We start from the raw sequence: 18,912 nt of genomic DNA, 5'->3' as shown, positions 1-18,912 counted from the left end.
AGTAGTTTGCAAAGAAGTCACGTCCACCCCTCCCTCTGTCCCTCTCTCCTTTCTCTCTCACTCTCTCTGCTTCTTCTCTCCATCTCACCTCCATCTCTGATTGGTTTTCTCCAGAGATAATTGGAGGCAAAATTTGATATGCTCAATGTCATGGACAGGAATGAGGTTTCACCGGTGTCTGCTGCCACCATGAAAAAGAAGGCGGTGGACGGCAGTGGATGCAGCCACATCAGCGCACCTAATGCTGCCGCGTCCAAATGCACAAGAAGCACCAGCAGCCAGAACTGCCTTGACTCCGGCTCTCCAGGCGCACCCAGCGCTAAGCAGCCCGGCGGGGCTAGCAACGTCGTGATGGACGAGGCGGAGGACGGGGAAGAGGAGTCCAAGTTCCAGCATCCGCGGTTGCGCCGAGCAGGGGGGAGCGGCAGCGGTGGAGGTGGAGGAGGAGGAGGAGGAGGAGGAGGCGGCAGTATCAGGATGAAGAACTTTACGCCAGGAGGGGGAGCCGCATCCTCGGGTTCCAGGAGAAACTCAAGCAAGGATCCCTGCCACACGCACACAGAGGAAGCTCTTGCCGCTCCACGGCCCATCTCTGCCTTCAGAGCTACGGCGACCCAGACACCCAATCCGGGCGATGCTGCCCAGCGCGGCGAGACCAGCAGAGCATCTGGGGCGGGGGCGTCGGCGGCAGCGGTCGCGTTAGAGGTTTTAAGCGCGGCAGCAAGTGATGGTTGCAAAAGCGTCACTGCAAATTCCAGCATGAAATGCAACAAAAACGGAGAATGCAGGAGGGACTCTGGTACCGGGAGCCTGCGCTCAATCATCTCCAAGCAGGAGAGGCAGACAGGAGGGTCGGGGAGGGCCGAGGACGGAGGGAGCGCCAAGCGAGGAGCCCGTAACTCGACCACCGCCAGCATGGACGGCTCGATCACACCAGGCGGGTCTCTGACCGGGGGGCACGGAGGAGACAGTGCCAACCCCGGCTCTACCCCTGTGTCCAGCGGTTTGCCCGAGAAAAAAGATTCCAGGGTGTCCTTCTCTAACGCACCGAGCCGGAAAGCCTCGTCCTCGCTGCATGGTCCGACTCAGACTCAGACCCAGCAGCCAAGGAACTCTGTCACTTTCCAGAAGCAGGAGGATGGACCGCCAATCGTGCCGGCCGAGGATGGAGAGCCTCAGGGCAGCCAAGCCAGCTTCATGCAGCGGCAATTTAGCAGTATGCTGCAGCCTGGAGTTAACAAATTCTCCTTACGCATGTATGGTAGTCAAAAAGCAGTGGAGAGAGAGCAGGAGAGGGTAAAATCAGCTGGAAATTGGATTATCCACCCTTACAGCGATTTCAGGTAAGAGTTTGGGCTGCCATTGGTTGCACGTTGAAAGTCACAAGGGGCCGTATGGATCCTCATTGTCATCTACAACTTGTAACTAATGAGTCACCACGGTGAGAAAACACATACATGGTTAGTGTAAAAGGCTGCTTCATTTTTATTTAACCCCTTTTGATTGAAACTGTAGAGATTGTAATCGATGCATTACAACGAGCTACCAATAACCCCCAAAACAACCTGTTGTCAGGCAAACGGACTTGAGCAAAGAGTATCCTATCAAGGTTGTAAACAAATCTCTGTTCCAGTATGCATGTACAGTAGCGTGTCTGAGATGCTCAACAAGCCCGGCCTGCTAACACATCTCGACTTTTTGTTGCAGCACGCTTACATTTAACAAAGAAGACAACGCTAATTGGGGCTTATTCCCAATGCCATTATTTTTTTCGAAGATCTGGTTAAAATTGCAGTAGTATAATATGGTATCCTCTGCGACAAGAGGCGTGCTGACAGGATAGAGGCTATGTGTGTCTCTCTGTGTGAATGTGTGTCTATGTGTGTCTGTGTGTGTGTATGCGATGCACTCAGTAATGGAATGTCACCTTGAGCCAAGTGTGCGAAAACCTCAAGCATGCTCGCTGGAGACATCCGCCTGTACGGCTTCCCTGATCCTGCATTTTAATACAGGATGCTCTCTGTAATGGCTCAAACACCGATAACTAGAGATACAGCATCTATTTTGTCTATTTTAAAATATTTAGAGAAATCTGAGGCACGAAGGCTCCTCGTGACTCGGGCTTGTTGAATTAGCCTATAATCCTTTTCTCAACATGTATTTGTCGCTTAATTGTATTAAGGTCAGAAAATGTGGAAGTTGTCCCCTGGGATGAGCTGCTTGCTTTCAGCCCCAGAAGGAGGGGATAGCTCCCGAATAATTTGGAGTCGTCTTGCGCGTCTGAACGCTACCTTTAACCCCCTGCCCCCCCTTACAGCGACATTCATGTTTGGCCTATTTCTCACATAACGCCGACTCAGTACTGAAGCTTAAAGTTCAGACAGATGTTTTATTTAACGACAGGTGGACACATTTCTTTACCATGCTAGCTCACACGGGGTGCATCTGTATCTCCCCCTAAGTACTGCATAGTTAAAGTTGCTTCAATATTATCATGGGATGGTTATTGTTATTGTCGTGAAGTGGAGCAGCTTGTTGCATAAGTCGCAGTGTAATGACTCAGCGCTGCACCTGTCCTGCAGAGCTTCCTGTCACGGGCTCAAACACCACTTTATTCTGTGTACTCCCTCCACCAAACTGCCACATCAAACATAGCAGTAGATAGTTAGACTGTTGCCGTCTTGGTATGTGATGAATTAAACATAATATTGTGTTGTTCCTCATTGACAGCTCAAGTCACGGATGTTTCTAGTGCAACACTTCAGAACGGTTTTAAATGTATGCGCCGCCTAATTTGGTCTGCCATAGAAAATGTCAGAAAACGACTTCTCTTTGGAGTCTCGGAGACCATGGTTGTAATCAGGGTTCAAACAACAAGTATAACTGCAGCTACTTGGGTCTTATCTGTGTTTTACTTTAGTTTGTTTATATGAGGTCTAACACTGAACATGATCAACATAAAGAACAATAGACCTTTACGTTATAAAAATGTGAAATATTATAATGTGCCAGCTCAGTCCGTGGAAAAAGGAAGAATTATTGCTACAACACTTTTCTACATAAGGTCAAAAATAAATAAAAAAGAAAGATAAAAATCATAGGGAAGACATTTGCAATTATAGTTCCCTGTATTTATTTATTTTTTATTTTTACAAATACACTATAGTGCAGTAATTTTTAGCCAGGCCAATGTGAACAAATCAGAAGGGATAAAAAAGGAGGATCTTCCATCATTTGAACCCTTAAAATTCAGCTAAAATAGAACATTAAGTTCAGTCAGTCCTAGAAAACCTTAGTACAGAAATAAAGTAGCCAGGAGCCGAGATAATTGGAGTAGTCGTTATTTGCATTCAAGGAATAATGCATAAAGAAATGTCTTATGACCAATTATCTAAGTGTGGAAAAAGTAAGTTCATCTCATTACTCTCTGCATGTTTAGGCAGGCAAAGTGAAGATTTCGTTTACTCTTTCCCATCTTCAGTTAGTAAGTCTCTTTTGCCTATCGGCTTTCCAAAGCAACTCTCTTTTCTTATCTAACTATGTTTTTGTCTTTTCCCCCTCACCCCTTTTCCCCTCAACACATACATACTCACATGTTAACACACTGTCATGCACGCACCTGCTAGGTTCTACTGGGATTTCACAATGCTGCTGTTTATGGTGGGCAACCTGATCATCATCCCCGTGGGCATCACCTTCTTCAAGGACGAGACCACGACACCCTGGATCATCTTCAACGTGGTCTCAGACACCTTCTTCCTCATGGACCTGGTGCTAAACTTTCGCACAGGAATCATCATTGAGGACAATTCAGACATCATTTTGGACCCTGAAACCATTAAGAAAAAGTACTTAAAAACTTGGTTCATTGTAGACTTTGTGTCCTCCATCCCAGTGGATTACATATTCCTCATAGTGGAGAAAGGGATCGACTCGGAGGTGTACAAGACTGCTCGGGCCCTGAGGATCGTCCGCTTTACCAAGATCTTAAGTCTTCTGAGGCTGTTGAGGCTCTCTAGATTAATACGCTACATTCACCAATGGGAAGAGGTAAGAGGGTACAATTCATGAGTGTCCCTCAGTAAATATTATATCAACTCCAATCACACAACTCTGAGACACAAAACCCAATGTAGTCTGTGATAAAAGGTCACTGGTTTGCCTCCAATATGCTGATGTTGGCTTGTGATCAAAGCAACAATCTGCTTCTTTGTCTGGTCCAAGCGGCCTGCTCTCCTCCGCTGGCACGTTCCATATTAATGTTCTCACCTGCCACCTGGTGAGAAATGTAAAATGTCAGCAGGATGTTTGAGCTTTAACAAACTTTGCATTCTAATTAATGTTATTGTCACACAAACCCCCCCTTACCCTCTGTGTCTCTGTCTGACCTGGTAGTCCCACAGGCGGTACCAGGCAGTCTAATAAGCAGCCTATTACCAGTGCAAACACACTTAATCAATTAAGGTGCCAGAGGAAGAGCAGGTGGGGTGGTGGGTGATGATAATATGCAGCACTAGGGGGCTGTTGAATGCGATTAGGTATGTCAGTAATTGTTCATTTAAAAGGATCGGAGAGGTTAAGTAAGCTGGTATTTCCTCATAGGCCTGACTGATTTTGGATGTGAAGATGGGTGCAGTTGCTAGGTAGTCCCCATTTCTAGTAGACAGAACTCAATGACACAGTCCTGCACTTCCTGGCCACTCAGCTTTTATTTACCCTGTGAAGGATGCACTTTGTCGGGGCTCTGGTCCAGCTTCTCCATCGGACGTCTCTCTATAATGAAAGGGAGCTAACTGGCAGACAGGAAGTCCAACAATGTCACAAGATCACTCAACTTTAAGTTTATGCTAGTATAGGCAGCCTTGTGCTGGCATTTTGCAGTGGTGAGCAGTGCAGAGGGGCTCGGCTGCAAACTTGACCTTTGGATAATTGGATTTCTGAAGATATGATGGGATACACACACATACACATACAGTGGTGCATGATGGGAAGTGATACTTGCCATGCATGGAGAATGAGGGGAGACGGGATGGAGAGTGAGACACTGACACAAAGGAAAGGACCAGTTTCAAAGCCCAGGCTGTTTTGGCATTATATGTCATGGTAAATAATCAAAGAAACTCAGCTCTTAGCTTCTTTGAATTCCTGTAACTTACTATGAGCTGTCTGTGTTGCTGAACATCGCCATTAGAACAGGACCATTTGTAGTACAGTTCCTCTCATCCATCCTCAGTGAAAATGATATGACAAATTACTCTAGTTTGTCAGTTGTTGATTGATAACAACTGACAGTGAAAACCCTATAAAGGTTAAAGTGACATTTAGAAAGATCAGCACATGGGATTCATGTCCAGTCTCATCCCTCCCATCACAGAGCATCACTTATCCCTCTGCTACACCAAGTAAGAAATGACCCATTTAACAGACCTTCTTACAATGAAAAGTTTTGTGATTTCTTCCGATCTTGACCTAATAAAGATTAGCATGCAGCCATAAAGCACCAGCGAAGGGAGGTTTGTCCGTCAGTCAGGTGATAGATGATTGGCCTAAGTGTCTGTCCAGTGACTCACTATGATTGATGTGTGAGACGACATAGACTCACAGTTGTTAAGGATCATGATGGTCCGTGTCCATCACTCTGTGTGAATTTGTGTATGTGAGCGTGTTGGCATGTCTGTTTGTGTTTTTAGTGTATCACTGTGCCTGCGGGCTTGCGTGAGTGTTTTGTGTGTGTGACTGGACTCTGTCTTCATGTTTAAGCCTCTGATTGATGTTGTGTGTCTCTGTGTAACAAATGCTCCTGCTGTGTTTGATGTGGGACTGATGTGAACTTGTCTCCCCTGCTCATTAATCTAACTTGGTATAATACAGGAGCTTAGTGGAAAGTCATTGACAAAGTTGAAAAATGGAAGCCATATTCCCTGAGTTCATTTATCAAAATCCTACATATTCTCTCTTTGTCCTAAAAAAAAAACAACTAATGAAAGTGCTTTTTGGTAGGGAATTTCATATATTTAAATATATATTTACCAACTCTTAAATGAAGCAACTGTCATAAAACCTTATATCCGCCTTGGATTGATAAAGTATTTTGAAGAGTTCAAAAAAGTAAAAAAGGTCCATGGAGCTTTCCAAAGTTCAAACTTTTTGCTGCTCTGTATGGGTTGTTGAACTGTCTCTATTTTTAACTCTATACAATAGCTTTTCAACTTTCTTTGAGCAGAATTTCCTGGATCATTCCTTTTTTATATTATCTATCTCCACATGTACAATGTAACCCCCACTTCCTGTCTTGTTGTCTACAGATCTTCCACATGACCTATGACCTTGCTAGTGCGGTGATGCGGATCTTTAACCTGATTGGTATGATGCTGCTGCTGTGTCATTGGGACGGCTGCCTACAGTTCTTGGTTCCCATGCTGCAGGACTTCCCCTCAGACTGCTGGGTGTCCCTCAACAAGATGGAGGTATGTAATAGGGAATCATGTCTATGCATATCGATTGCACATATCCCCCCAGAACTGGATTAGCATCTTTTATTCTGAGTTGATTGGCAAAGACCTAACGTTGGTCACAGAATATTGATTAAAGTTTCTGACCGCCTTCAGAATATATTGTCTGAATGTCAATCAATATTTTGGGACCCTGATAAACTCTTTCTCTTGGAGGAAAGCCTCAAATCTCTGTGTGAACTTTTGCACCAGAAAAATTGGGTTTATTTCCCTGTCAACTCCTTCTTTTTTTGGCACAAAAATAAATCTGTTGGTTGTAAGTATCTTGTACTATTGGAGGAATATGGGTCATTCTCAAAGATGGACATTTGTAATTTGAAACAAGACTAAGAGTCTACAGCCACACACATAGAAGCTTACATCATCATGCTCACAATGATAATGCTAATACGCTGATGTTTATCTGGTATAATGTCTATGACGTCCACTGTCTTAGTTTGCTGTGTTAGCATGCTAACTTTATCTATTCAGCACTAAACCTCATAATGGCAGCCTTCTTGGGTATATTCAAACATGTTGAACAAATTAAATTAAGACCTGATGTGAGTGCAACATGAAAAGCAAGGAGAACATCAAAGTCTATCGATTGGAGATTGGTGATTAGAGTTTATATATCAAAGTAGGCTTCATCCTTTGGGGAGCAACAATGTCTGTACAAAATGTTCTTGCAACTAATGCAACAACTAATTCAGTCTTTAACCAAGTTGTGGACTCACATTTACACCTCTACGGCCATTCTGCTGTCTAAAGTGAAGGGGTCCTCTAGATTAGCGGCAATAGTGTAATTTCCATCAATCTAAGCCCTCTGCAGCCGGTGTGAAACTAATGAGAGAGCCGTGAAAAAGAAACCAGAGATTTAAGCACCTCTGGATCCCTCTGTCGCTCCTCTTCAGCATGGTGGGATGATGACAGGAAAGATAAAAGAGGAAAACAAAGGGATGGGGGATAGGGCCCGGCAGCTGGGTTCTTTGTTGCCATGTCTCTCTCAGAGAGATAAAAGCTGCATGTTTATAGGTCCTGCCTGTGAGCCCAGCCTTTTACTGAGTGAGGGGAGACCACACTAACCCAGACATGAGGCACAGGTCCAAATGGGGTTTTAAAAAGATTGGGTCCCGCTTCTCTACATTCATCCTGCCTGCCACAGCAACTTGTACATTTTGAAGTATTTCCTGTATGGAAGCAGTGACTGTTGTTTTGTATTGCTCTACAAAACTAATTACTGTTTGAACAAGTTAATGTGGTGAGGAGGATGAATGTCCCCTCTTTCATGTCTGTCAAAGGCTTTTTGCTTTAGGTGTCAGAGCCAGACACACTGCAGTTTTTATGGTACTATTTTGAGCTGGACAGTATTGACAAAACCATATATTACATAATTGACTCAGGATCTCAGCATCAATAATGAGGGCACATTTTGGGTTTGATGAATGGTGCTATCATGTGATATTTAATCAAAATTAGCTGATGGGGAAATGATGTAAGGAAAATAAACATGTACTATAAGCAGAGGCATCTGCTATTTATACAATTCACCCAACATTACTTTAGTGTTATCTTTAAGATAATAAAAATAACATTTCAACGTGTGTACTTTAATGTTACAATACTCAGGATGCAGACATTAAGACACTTTATCCACAGCAAGTGGGTCCACTCTCCCCAAGGCTGGCTCTTAATAATTTCCAAACCAGTCTTTGATGTATAAACTATCAAAAATGATCCACTGGTTGCCCTCTGCTGAGATACACCCACAAAGCAACTCTGAATGTAACAGAGCAAAGCCCAAACTGACTCATCTATAGGAAAAAGGTAATACAATTAGCAAAATTCTTTCTTCAGTCAATTAACAGAAAACTACTAAACTATTCTGATAATCTGTAAAGTTGTTTCAGCCTATTTCCAAAAGTGTCTGCTTTTGGTACTGTTGGTCAGACAAAATAAGCCAATTGAAGATGCAGCTTTTGTGAATTGATCAATTAATCAAGAAAATAAACAAAGGTTATATATTTCATATAAAGTCACAAATATGCTTTAATCTTAAACTATTAATATAGTATTTTATTTAATGTAGTTAGTGTAAAAATGACCTAAACAGTGCTGACTTCTCCTATAAAGCACAGGAAAAAAAAAACTAAACTCCATGACAACATAAATTAATCTGCTTTTATTAACTTACATGGCTCACAAGAAGACAACCTTGTGAAGTGTGCAGAATTTGAAGTCCAGGATGATGGAGTTTGGGGCCGTCAGGAAACTGCTATCTTTCTCTGAACGCTCAAAGACAGTCAGTCTCCAGAGAGCCGTCACTCTCAAAAAAGGGCCGCTCTGGCATGGTACAGGCTGCCTAAAGCCACCTGAGACCGCCCTCCTATTGAGTGGCTGACAACTTGTAACATTAGCCATTGTGTTGCAGCCAGGCCATCCATCACGCCTCGCACCCTACAGTGGCTCTGGTGGTAAGGGGCCCAGAGGCAGGACCCATGGAGGGCGTTGAGAACACTGTGTTACTCTGAATGACATCCTACAACCAGTAATTGGATTCAGTCAAACTTGTAATACCTCGTTGTTTTTGCAGTGCACCCATACTTCCATCCATTAATTGTATTTAGATTATATTTAGCATTTGGTCTTCGCAGCTTTGTCAGCTATATAGTTAGTCTCCAATGCAGTTTGATGGCAGAGCTTCGCTGCATCATTGGAGGCGACTGTATAATAATAGTGACAGCAGTGCTAACTGACAGACACAGGGTGTATAGCTTCAACTCTGTAATTACAACTGTGTGTGTACCCATCCCTCACTGTATCCACATCACAGAGACGCCTCAGTCTTATTATCCCTCTCTGCCATCAGCGGGGGGGGCTTTGCAGTACAGTGGTCTGCTACCTCGAAGAACATAAGCTGGTAATTGTTACGTACTGTGTTAAATCACTTTATTTACTCACTGCACCTAGTTTAACCAAACAGTATTACAGGTCTGCTGCTGGACCTTGCAAATTGGATTACTCACACTGCATGCAACAGCATATGAACATGAAAAGTAAAAGCTGTTGTCTATCCTCAGTAATAGGTGGTGTTTGTTTTCTGGGTGAGGAGAGAACGGGATGTGATTATCTCAGTCCCAGAGGAACTCATGTGTTTCCATAGTGCTGATGACAAGCAATGCTTCTATATCACAATTGATAAAATAGAAGTCATCAAATCTTAGTGAGAAATCTTCTCTAAAGATTACCTTAAGATCTTAAATGCAAACTATGCTATACAATGGTTCGTATTGCACACTGTTCCTGTACACTGTTGGTTTAAAAGGTATGATAGCCTTCAAAATTCTTCATAGAATTTACACACTGAGAAAATAAGCAATACATTAACAAGAATATATAACAGTCGAACATATTTTACATTGGTTATTTCAGTCAGGGTAATAATCATTTTCTGTTGCTCTACGGGAGCTGTGTAAGGTAAAAAAACCTCTAAATGCCACTTGTCTCGGCTTAGAATAACATATTCCTGAAAGCTTGTATTAGAAACTGGGGTCATGGAGTTTGAAAAGATGGGGGCATTTACTGAGCATTTAAGCTTTTAAGTTGCATTATACAAAAAAATATTCTATATGAAGCTAAAAACCTACCTCTGATTAAACCTTTTTGCTTTTAACAGTGAACCCAATTTTACTGGAGTTCCCCTTCAGAAATAGAATTAATCATTTAAGTGTCTCTGTATTATAGTACTTGGAAAGGGTTTGTTTAACTTGGGAATGCTGAACTCATCTATCTACACATGCAGGTATTAAAGGAGTACAACAGCTTAGTTAAGATACTGGAAGTAGGGGGAAAACAGCTATTCTGGAAATGTACTAAGTAAGAAACAGTCTTAAGCTCACACAAGTTACATGTTGTCTGTTTAATCCATGGACAAATAGAAATGTAAAAACAACTATAAATTGTGTGAATTAGGGTTTAACTTAATGAAACACAACCACATAAACCAGGCGACCAGTACACAGTGTTCCTGTTGATAGATCGAATACTGTGAGTGCCACTTTCCGTTTGGCCTTAAAATGTAATGTCAAATATACTGCCCCCCCACATACACTCAGTGAGTCCGAGAGACAGAGACAGAGAGAGCATGAGACGGAGCTGACTGTACAATAAACTCAGATAAGCCATTGTAAACTACACCTGGTGTGTGTGTGTGTGTGTGTGTGTGTGTGTGTGTGTGTGTGTGTGTGTGTGTGTGTGTGTGTGTGTGTGTGTGTGTGTGTGTGTGTGTGTGTGTGTGTGTGTGTGTGTGTGTGTGTGTGAGTGACAGGGCCAGCGAAGGCTTTGTTACATGTGTAGATTATCTTTTGATATTTGTCCAGCTTATCGGCAGTTGGACACACATAGAGGTCGCTCATTCAATCTGACGTTACTCCATTTTCCATTATCAGCTTCTTTCCTGTCTCCGTCATTTCTTCCCCCCCTGCACCTATCAGTCCAGCACAGAGCAGCCGGCGAGTGTAACCGGATGAGAGTGGTAACAGGGTCCACCACTTCGGTGCGGACTGAAAAACCAGATGGATTCCTATACATTGATTGTTCTCCAGAGGATGAATCCACATGTTTTAAGTGATCCTCTAGTGCCCGAGGTTAACATTTGTGGTTTGTTTTTGTGACTATAGGAAGGATGACCTTAAACTAAAATTAGTAACATACTACATAATGCATAACTGTAAAAAAGGGTGGTGTTTTTTTATATCTCTTTACCTACACTTGGTCTGATTTCAGAAAAAATGACCTTTTTGCTCCTCACTCATACAACTCTGCCATGCTTACTTTGATTCTCACAATACATTTTTGATGAACCTCTTTGCCATGTGTGAACAAATAGCTTTACTCTGTCATCACCTTTTGTCCAAATATTGGATCTAATATACTTAATATTTCATGTTGTTTTCTGATGAGAATTACATCCTCAAAGAGCTGCTAGTGTGGCTATTAGCTCACGGTTAACACACACTCAGAGTCAAATGCTGTTATATTTTCAATTCTGGAAGCATATACTGTATCTAACATCTGGTCACTCTGTTTGGCAGGTCAAATGTACATTTGAGTTCAGTTTTATGTGGGATAAGAGGCCTGCTGCACAGTAAGGTCACAGAGGCGCACATAAAAAAGGCGTTTTTAGGACACTGGAGATTTAGTTTAAAACCCTTTGCGTTATGAGCCGACTTCAAGCCCTCTATCTGCAGCTAATGGAGACGGTGATTACCAATAAAGCAACGGAGTTCCCAAACTGAAATCCCTGGGGAGGCCTGTTGAGACTTATAAGGATATGGAGTCTCTCCTTGTCTGTGCTATTTCTGAATCAAAGTGCTCATCATTCATATATTATTTAATCTGTTTCACTCCACTGTTTCTCTTGCTGTTTTCACATACACCATTTAGCCTCAGCCCACTTGGTGGAGCTGTATTTATTTTTGGAGTCAGTTTTTTCTTTGTTCTTGTGACGTAGAGGTGCTTCTCTCACTGTGTCTTGCCCTTTAACGTCATAGAACAGACACAAGACAAGACTGTTGTATTGTTAATCTACTTTGTCTATTTGCTCTTTAGTCTTTCTAATGATTTATTGTATTACTGATCAATCAATATTTAGCTTTTATAGATTTTTTCATCATGGCAATTTCCCAGAGGTTTAAATACCCTCCAAATTACCAATTTGAAATGATACATCAGCTTTTTCTCAACTCATGAAAAGTTTTTGCAGAAAAATGACTTTAATAGAATGATGGACTCATTTAGTTTAGCCCATCGTTCTATTAAATGATGGGCTAAATCATTTCTATTAAAGTGTGTGTGTGTGTGTGTGTGTGTGTGTGTGTGTGTGTGTGTGTGTGTGTGTGTGTGTGTGTGTGTGTGTGTGTGTGTGTGTGTGTGTGTGTGTGTGTGTGTGTGTGTGTGTGTGTGTGTGTGTGTGTGTGTGGAGAGAGCCGGGCTCTGAGTGGTTTTTGAAGGAGGCTGTATTTAACTTCATTTTTCAGCTGCTTTAATAATACAGTTTCTTTACAAGTGATTCTTGTTCCCCTGGTAGAATTAATTCAATAAGACAAAAAAATATATATCTGGGCTTCAACCCCGGCTTTTGCTTTTTCTTTGAATTAATTGGCATCAGCAGTCTGTTCAGGTTGAGGTCACCACAGTCACCGCTGAGAGCTAATGAACGAAAGAAGGGAAACAAAGGAAGCTGCTGGACAAAGGTATCAGATCAATGGAGCTTGTTCGGATTGCTCATTACCCCTCTCTTTCTGTGTGAAGAATGGAGGTTTGGCCTAAATCTGTACAGTGGAAAAACACAGAGCCACTATTTACATCTAGAAAAGTGTTGATTCGATGTTTTCAAAGTAATCGTACAACATTAACTATGCCCCTGATGTTTTTGTACCTTACGACCTGAGGCTTTCCCCTTCCTTATGCTCAACACAAGCTGCCTGGTGGCGGCTGCCCGGAGTAGATTCCTACTCTCACAGTTCTGAAAGGGCATACTTAATGACCTCTCATTATCATTCCTCTCTGAGAAAATAATTTCTGAACCACCTCTATTTTACTGTTTAGGCCTCAAAGGATTCCCCTGATGTCGTTTTTACTTCATCCCTCTTTCTTTCTAATGCTTCTCTGTCCCTGGAGTTCTCATTTGAATAAGAGCTATTCCACGACCTTACTGTCCCGAACGTTTTTTTTCTGGTGGCCTACTCTCTGCCACCGCTCTCCCTGATAACATGCCTTTTTATATAACATTGTTGTCTTTAATTGTTTGCTTATCAACCTTTTCTCTCTCTCCACAGAATGATACCTGGTCAGAGCTGTATTCCTTCGCTGTGTTCAAGGCAATGAGCCACATGCTGTGCATCGGTTATGGCCGGCAGGCCCCGGAGAGTCTCTCAGATATCTGGCTCACCATGCTGAGTATGATTGTAGGAGCTACTTGCTATGCTGTTTTCATTGGCCATGCAACAGCTCTTATCCAGTCTCTGGACTCCTCCAGACGGCAGTATCAGGAAAAGGTGAGCAGCTTCATTAAATCACCTCTATCCGTCCCATGTTCTCACCCTTTGGCTCTTTCCTATTAACCGCTTGACCTCAAGTGTTTGACTTTTATTTCCCATCACAGGAAAAGTTCGACATGTTGAGAATTATTTCATTTCTAGCTGAGACCTAGATAAGAGTATTGGTGCAATTGTGTCCATTAAAAATGAAGCTTTCATCACCAGAGGGCTAACTTAGCTTAGCATTATGACTGGAGAGAGGGTGAAATCCCCTACCAGCACATTTTAAATGCTCTTCAATTAAACTAGAGGGGATAACTAACACCGGTGTGATTTTGATGAGATGATGACCATCCTGGCCAAAGTTACAGAGGGGATGCAAAATCCAGCAGCAATAACACCAGCTTTACCAGATTATGAAGCACTCCTTTAATTTTCACCTGATAGCCCCAGAGTTAATGCTTCTGTTTGGTCGGACAATAAGGTAATAACTAACACCGATGTCATTTTGTGAGATTATGACCATCATGGTCCAAAGTTACACAGAGGGGGCCGATTCCTGCAGCAATAACGACAGCTCTGCCAGATTTCAAAGCACCCCTGCCATTTTATACGCCATGAATCTAAAGTAAAATGCTTTTGTTTGCTTAAACTAAAGCAGAATAACACCAGTGTGATTTTTGTGAGAATATGACCTTCATGACCAAAGTTACAGATTTGTTGTCAAAAGTCCATATAGTAACTTCTGCTAAATAGTTAATTTTGTTCTGTTAAGTTTGTTCGTCCAACTGTAGCAAAAATGAAATAAACTACTGGTCGGATTTTCTTGAAACTTAGTTTGGGGGTGTTGCTTCAGCCATAAAAGAACCCATTCAATTGTAAAGGGATCCAAATCAAAGGGGAACACACTCATTTATTTTTTAGTTGTAAACAATGCTAGATAGGGCATGGATTGACAGATGTCTGTGCTCTCTGAGTGATCTGCTATTTAAGGTTTAGGTCTTTTGAGAGATGCAAGAATGAAAAAAATATTATTACATTTTGAGCAACATTAAATGCTTAAATGAGTTTGAAGTTATGTTTTATTAAAGATGACCTTAACCAGCCCAAAAAGATGTATGAATATCTCACATAGTTGTTGCAGCCTCACTTTACCTTGAAAGTAATTTTACATGTATATTTGTGAATAGAAGATCACTGGTAAGTAATGATGCTGATACGTTACGTTTGGGTTTCTGTATCAGGGGTTGGAAAAGTGGAATCACTTTCAACCATGTGTTGCTGCACAGTGGGAGTTTGTACTGAATGCCAGACTGGTTGGTCTGTTCCTCTGTGGTCGATAAAAAAATAATCTCAGGTGATTCCATTTCTCCTTCTTTGTTTTTGTCTGTGACTGCATCTGATTTAACTTTGTTTTCATTATCTATTAATTATTTATTTAAAATGCAGGAATATATTTTGGAGGAACAGCACAGAGCAACATCAGGTCACTTTCTTTTGGGTTATGACCTCTATCAGATACTGTTTAAACACTAATGTACAGTATATTGTCATTAGCTGGTCTTTGTGTTTGCCAATTGGTCATCTTTTGAAACTAGGATGGGGATCAGAGCAGTGCTGCAGAAGTGGCCTGTGGTGGTAGCGGCGCAGCCTCCCTGTTTCCAAGCAGAGTTTCGCTGGCCAGGGAGCAGGGGGAGTGTTACTGGCTTTCAGCAGCCAATCAGAGGCTGCGGGTGTGTTCGGCCAGGTAGAGCCACGTCGCCAGGGGCTGGGCATTTGTGTGTGTGGAGGGGGGGCTGATGTGAGAGAGAGAACGAGACATAGAGAGAGAGTGTGTGTGTGATATGATGTCCCCTTGGACAGCAGTAGAATTGATGAGGCAGCAGACCTGTGTGTCCTGCCAATGTCATCCTGAAGGTGACGTGAGCAACCATGGCTGCCTCTCTCTCTCTCGATCTCTCTCAATCTCCCTTCTTCCTGATCACTCACTCACTGGTACCCGCACTCTGTATCAACCGGTATGCATCTTCAACCATCCCTCTCTGCATTATCTCACTTCTTTTCTTCCGCTCAACCTTATTTAAATACCTCTACCTGATATTTTGCTCTCCCTCTTATCTGTGTCCCTCCTCTCTCTGCTCTCTCTTTCTTCCTCCCCCCTCTCTTTATTCTCTCTGATGGTGGTGTGTCCTTGAGAGGTGCAGTGCTACTGCTAACTGTCTGCTACAGGGAGCAAAGAGAGGGGGGAGGGGAAACCTGTGGGAGATGGTAGGGCCTTGTTGTCGGCACAAGTCCTGGTGCACTGTGAGTTATTTGAGCACTGTCTATATCTCAATGTTTAGTGTTATGTCTGCATTTTGTCTGCCTGGCGTTGTTAGGAACTTCCCGTGGGTTTTTTTCCTCCAAGTGGCTGGTCACTTGGGTATAAATCATTTCCAATAAATGCTTTAGAAAACAACATATCAGCAAGTTGAGAGCTTACTGTTGCTCTTGTCTTTACTGTGTTTCCAGGAGGATGGGGGTTAAAAGGCTGGAGAAAAATCCATAGTGTGTGGTCTGTAAGAAAGAGTTTCTCCCACAGTAAATGACAGCTTCTGTGCAAGAAAACCATTAATCTGGTTTTAAATACTGAGTTAGATTTGCACTACAAGCACTAGGTCTCATGTTTAAGAGCTGTAATGAGTTTTATAAGTGTGTATAATCCTCAAACGTCCTGTAATTTTTATTCAGTCTGAGGATAATTTAAGAAATAAGAAACATAAATGCTTTTACATAAGGAAATGTGTTCATAATGCTGTGGGGTCTGTGCCGATTCATTCAACCCTCAGAAAATATTTTTGTATCTGCTGAGGGTAGGAAAGTGCATTACCCCAGAACCCTTTTTTTCTGACCAGTTGTCAGATTTTCTTTTCCTCCCGCTGCTCCGTGAGGATTAGCATTTCAGCTGAAGATGTGTGTATTTAAATAAATTAAAAAACTTGCAAAGTGCCAGCCATGCCAGGGAGGATGATTCGATGCTGCCGGGTGAATTTGCCACGCCTCCGGATAGGACTGTGAGTGACATTTTTAGCATTTGGAGAGTGTTAGCAAAACAAGTCTGCTGGCAGTCTGTTACAGCCCCAGTGAGGCTTGAGTTAGCGTTCTGTGGAGGTTTCCATTTCAGCCCGGCAGTAATGTCAGACTCACAATGCATGCTGGTTAAATTTAGCCAGAATTTGGATTGGTGGCTTTGGTTCAGAGACCTATTTTTCATTTATACATGTAACAATGACACAGCGAAAGTGAACATCGACAATAGAAACAAATCTCACTTGTGCCACCTTTAATGCACATTTGGAAACAAAGACAACAACAGACAAATCTGTCGGTGTGTTTCCGATGATCACTGCTCGTGTAAAATTCATGTTATGTCTGACCCTCACAGCTGCTTTGTTATGAGAGTGGAAACACTCTTTGGTGCATTGTGTTTTGTGATTTTGACTTTGTGATTCTGACATTATCACATTTTATGCTACGCTGTGATGTCCCTAGAAAATGCAGCATTAAAGGCCCTTCACACTTCATGGTGCACACAGACACACACACACACGCACGCACGCACGCACGCACGCACGCACGCACGCACGCACACACACACACACACACACACACACACACACACACACACACACACACACACACACACACACAGACTCACAGGTGTTTTCACTTAATTAGTCTGGTATATTATGTGTGTACAACAAGATTAAAAAAAACACTAGTTTTATAATTAGCTAATTGCATTTTATTGGTTTTAATATTGGATTTTCTTTTGAAATGCAACACCTTTGGATAGTGTTTCTGCAGGCTGCTTTTTTGCTAGCAGTCTGTTAACACTTGTTTAGTTCTTTTCACCAAATGTCGCTGACAATGTCAACTCGGAGGCAGGCATTAGTGATTTTTCCGACACAGTACTTATATTTATGGTGTAACAATATGATGTGAATGCGAATATCTGACCCGTGTGTTAGTTTTGATGCACCTGTTGGGGTGGGTGAATATGTCCCTTAAATTGTCATTCATATCTGTTTGGTTTTATAAACCAGAATAAGTTGAAACTCCTGTATAGGTGTGCAGGGAATTTATCAGTGACTTGATTTAGTGCATTCAGAATAAATTTGTGCTCATTTCTTTCTGGGATGTATATATAACTGAAATCACACAGCGTTAGCTGTGACATCACTTCCAGTTATCAAGGAAGTGTGAAAATAACCTTTTACAAAGCCTTATTGGCATACATTCCTCCCCTTTACATCAAACAGTATGCCTAGATATGCAGCAGACAGTAGTCTAGTTATATAACGCTGCACAGATACACATTTTGCATCGATAATCATGTCCATCAGTGGCTTCACAGGGTTTTCAAATTAATTCAGCACTCCTCTCTTGTAGTGGTAGAGACTAATCTTAATAAGTAAGACAGAGGGCAGACATTAGTCTGAGCTCTCTAGCATGATGTGGCAAAATACCGTGTACGAGATTATTTTCTACCTTCTACCCCTCCTCCCCCTCTCCCTCTGCGTGCCGCTGCCACCACCAACAACAGTGATCTGTCTTCTTTAAGCCAGATTGCTTGCAACTGATCGCTCCAATTATCCAGGTTCAGCCTGACTTTGCAGATATAGTGGCCAAAGAAATTCCTCCGCCAATGACTACAACAAAAACAGCCACCCCTAGTCCCAGCTCATGATATTCACTCGTACAAAGTGTGTCTGATTAACAAACCCTTATTAATCAGTCTCCTTTGGTCGTCCCTGCCTTTAACCGAATTACAGGAATATCAGTGTTTCTTCAGAAGCCTCATTTCATTTAATACGACTTTGTACTGTGTGAGACCCCATGGTGTGTTGTTCCTCTCTGTGTACACATCTCCCAATTTAAGAAGAACAAGGCAAGCTCTGACTTATCACTATCTGATGTTCTTCTCTTTGGTGAATGTGCTGCATAATATAATGAGCCGATTTAGCATGGAATTAAGTGAATGAATTATACATGGGCGTTTGGGATGAACCCAGAATTAGAATTTCCAATGGGTAGAGGTTGTAGGAAAGGAAATAAGAGGATGGGAATGGAAAGGAAGCTAAGCAAAAAAGAAAGAAAGCGAGGAAAGCGAAAGGAAAGGAAAGGATATAGGAAAATAAAACTAGACATAAGGAAAGAAAAGAAACAGAAAGGAGAAGATAGGAAAGGAAACTGAAAAAGGTAAGTTATGTGAATGAAAGAAAAGGAACATAGATGATAGGCAAGGACAGGAAATAAGGCAAAAGGAAATAAGGAGAAGGAGTGGGATATCATTAAAAGCTGGAAGTTTATGTGTAAGTAGTTAATGGGCTTATAAGTGG

At 42.2% G+C, this 18,912-nt stretch overlaps 1 protein-coding gene across 1 annotated transcript in view; it reads left to right on the top strand.

The window, feature by feature from the left end:
- Nucleotides 1-138: 138 nt before the first annotated feature.
- LOC134866179 (potassium/sodium hyperpolarization-activated cyclic nucleotide-gated channel 2-like) overlaps nt 139-18,912 on the top strand; it is a 28,399-nt gene continuing 9,625 nt past the window's right edge. Inside the window, exons 1-4 of the mRNA XM_063886182.1 lie at nt 139-1,343; nt 3,627-4,050; nt 6,306-6,467; nt 13,331-13,549. Of these exons, the coding sequence (XP_063742252.1) occupies nt 139-1,343; nt 3,627-4,050; nt 6,306-6,467; nt 13,331-13,549 (2,010 nt within the window). The remainder of the gene's footprint in view (nt 1,344-3,626; nt 4,051-6,305; nt 6,468-13,330; nt 13,550-18,912) is intronic.

Source organism: Eleginops maclovinus, chromosome 6 (genome assembly GCF_036324505.1).
Source record: "Eleginops maclovinus isolate JMC-PN-2008 ecotype Puerto Natales chromosome 6, JC_Emac_rtc_rv5, whole genome shotgun sequence".
In the NCBI taxonomy this organism is placed as follows: Eukaryota; Metazoa; Chordata; class Actinopteri; order Perciformes; family Eleginopidae; genus Eleginops; species Eleginops maclovinus.
This window is presented reverse-complemented; position numbering and strand designations above follow the sequence as displayed.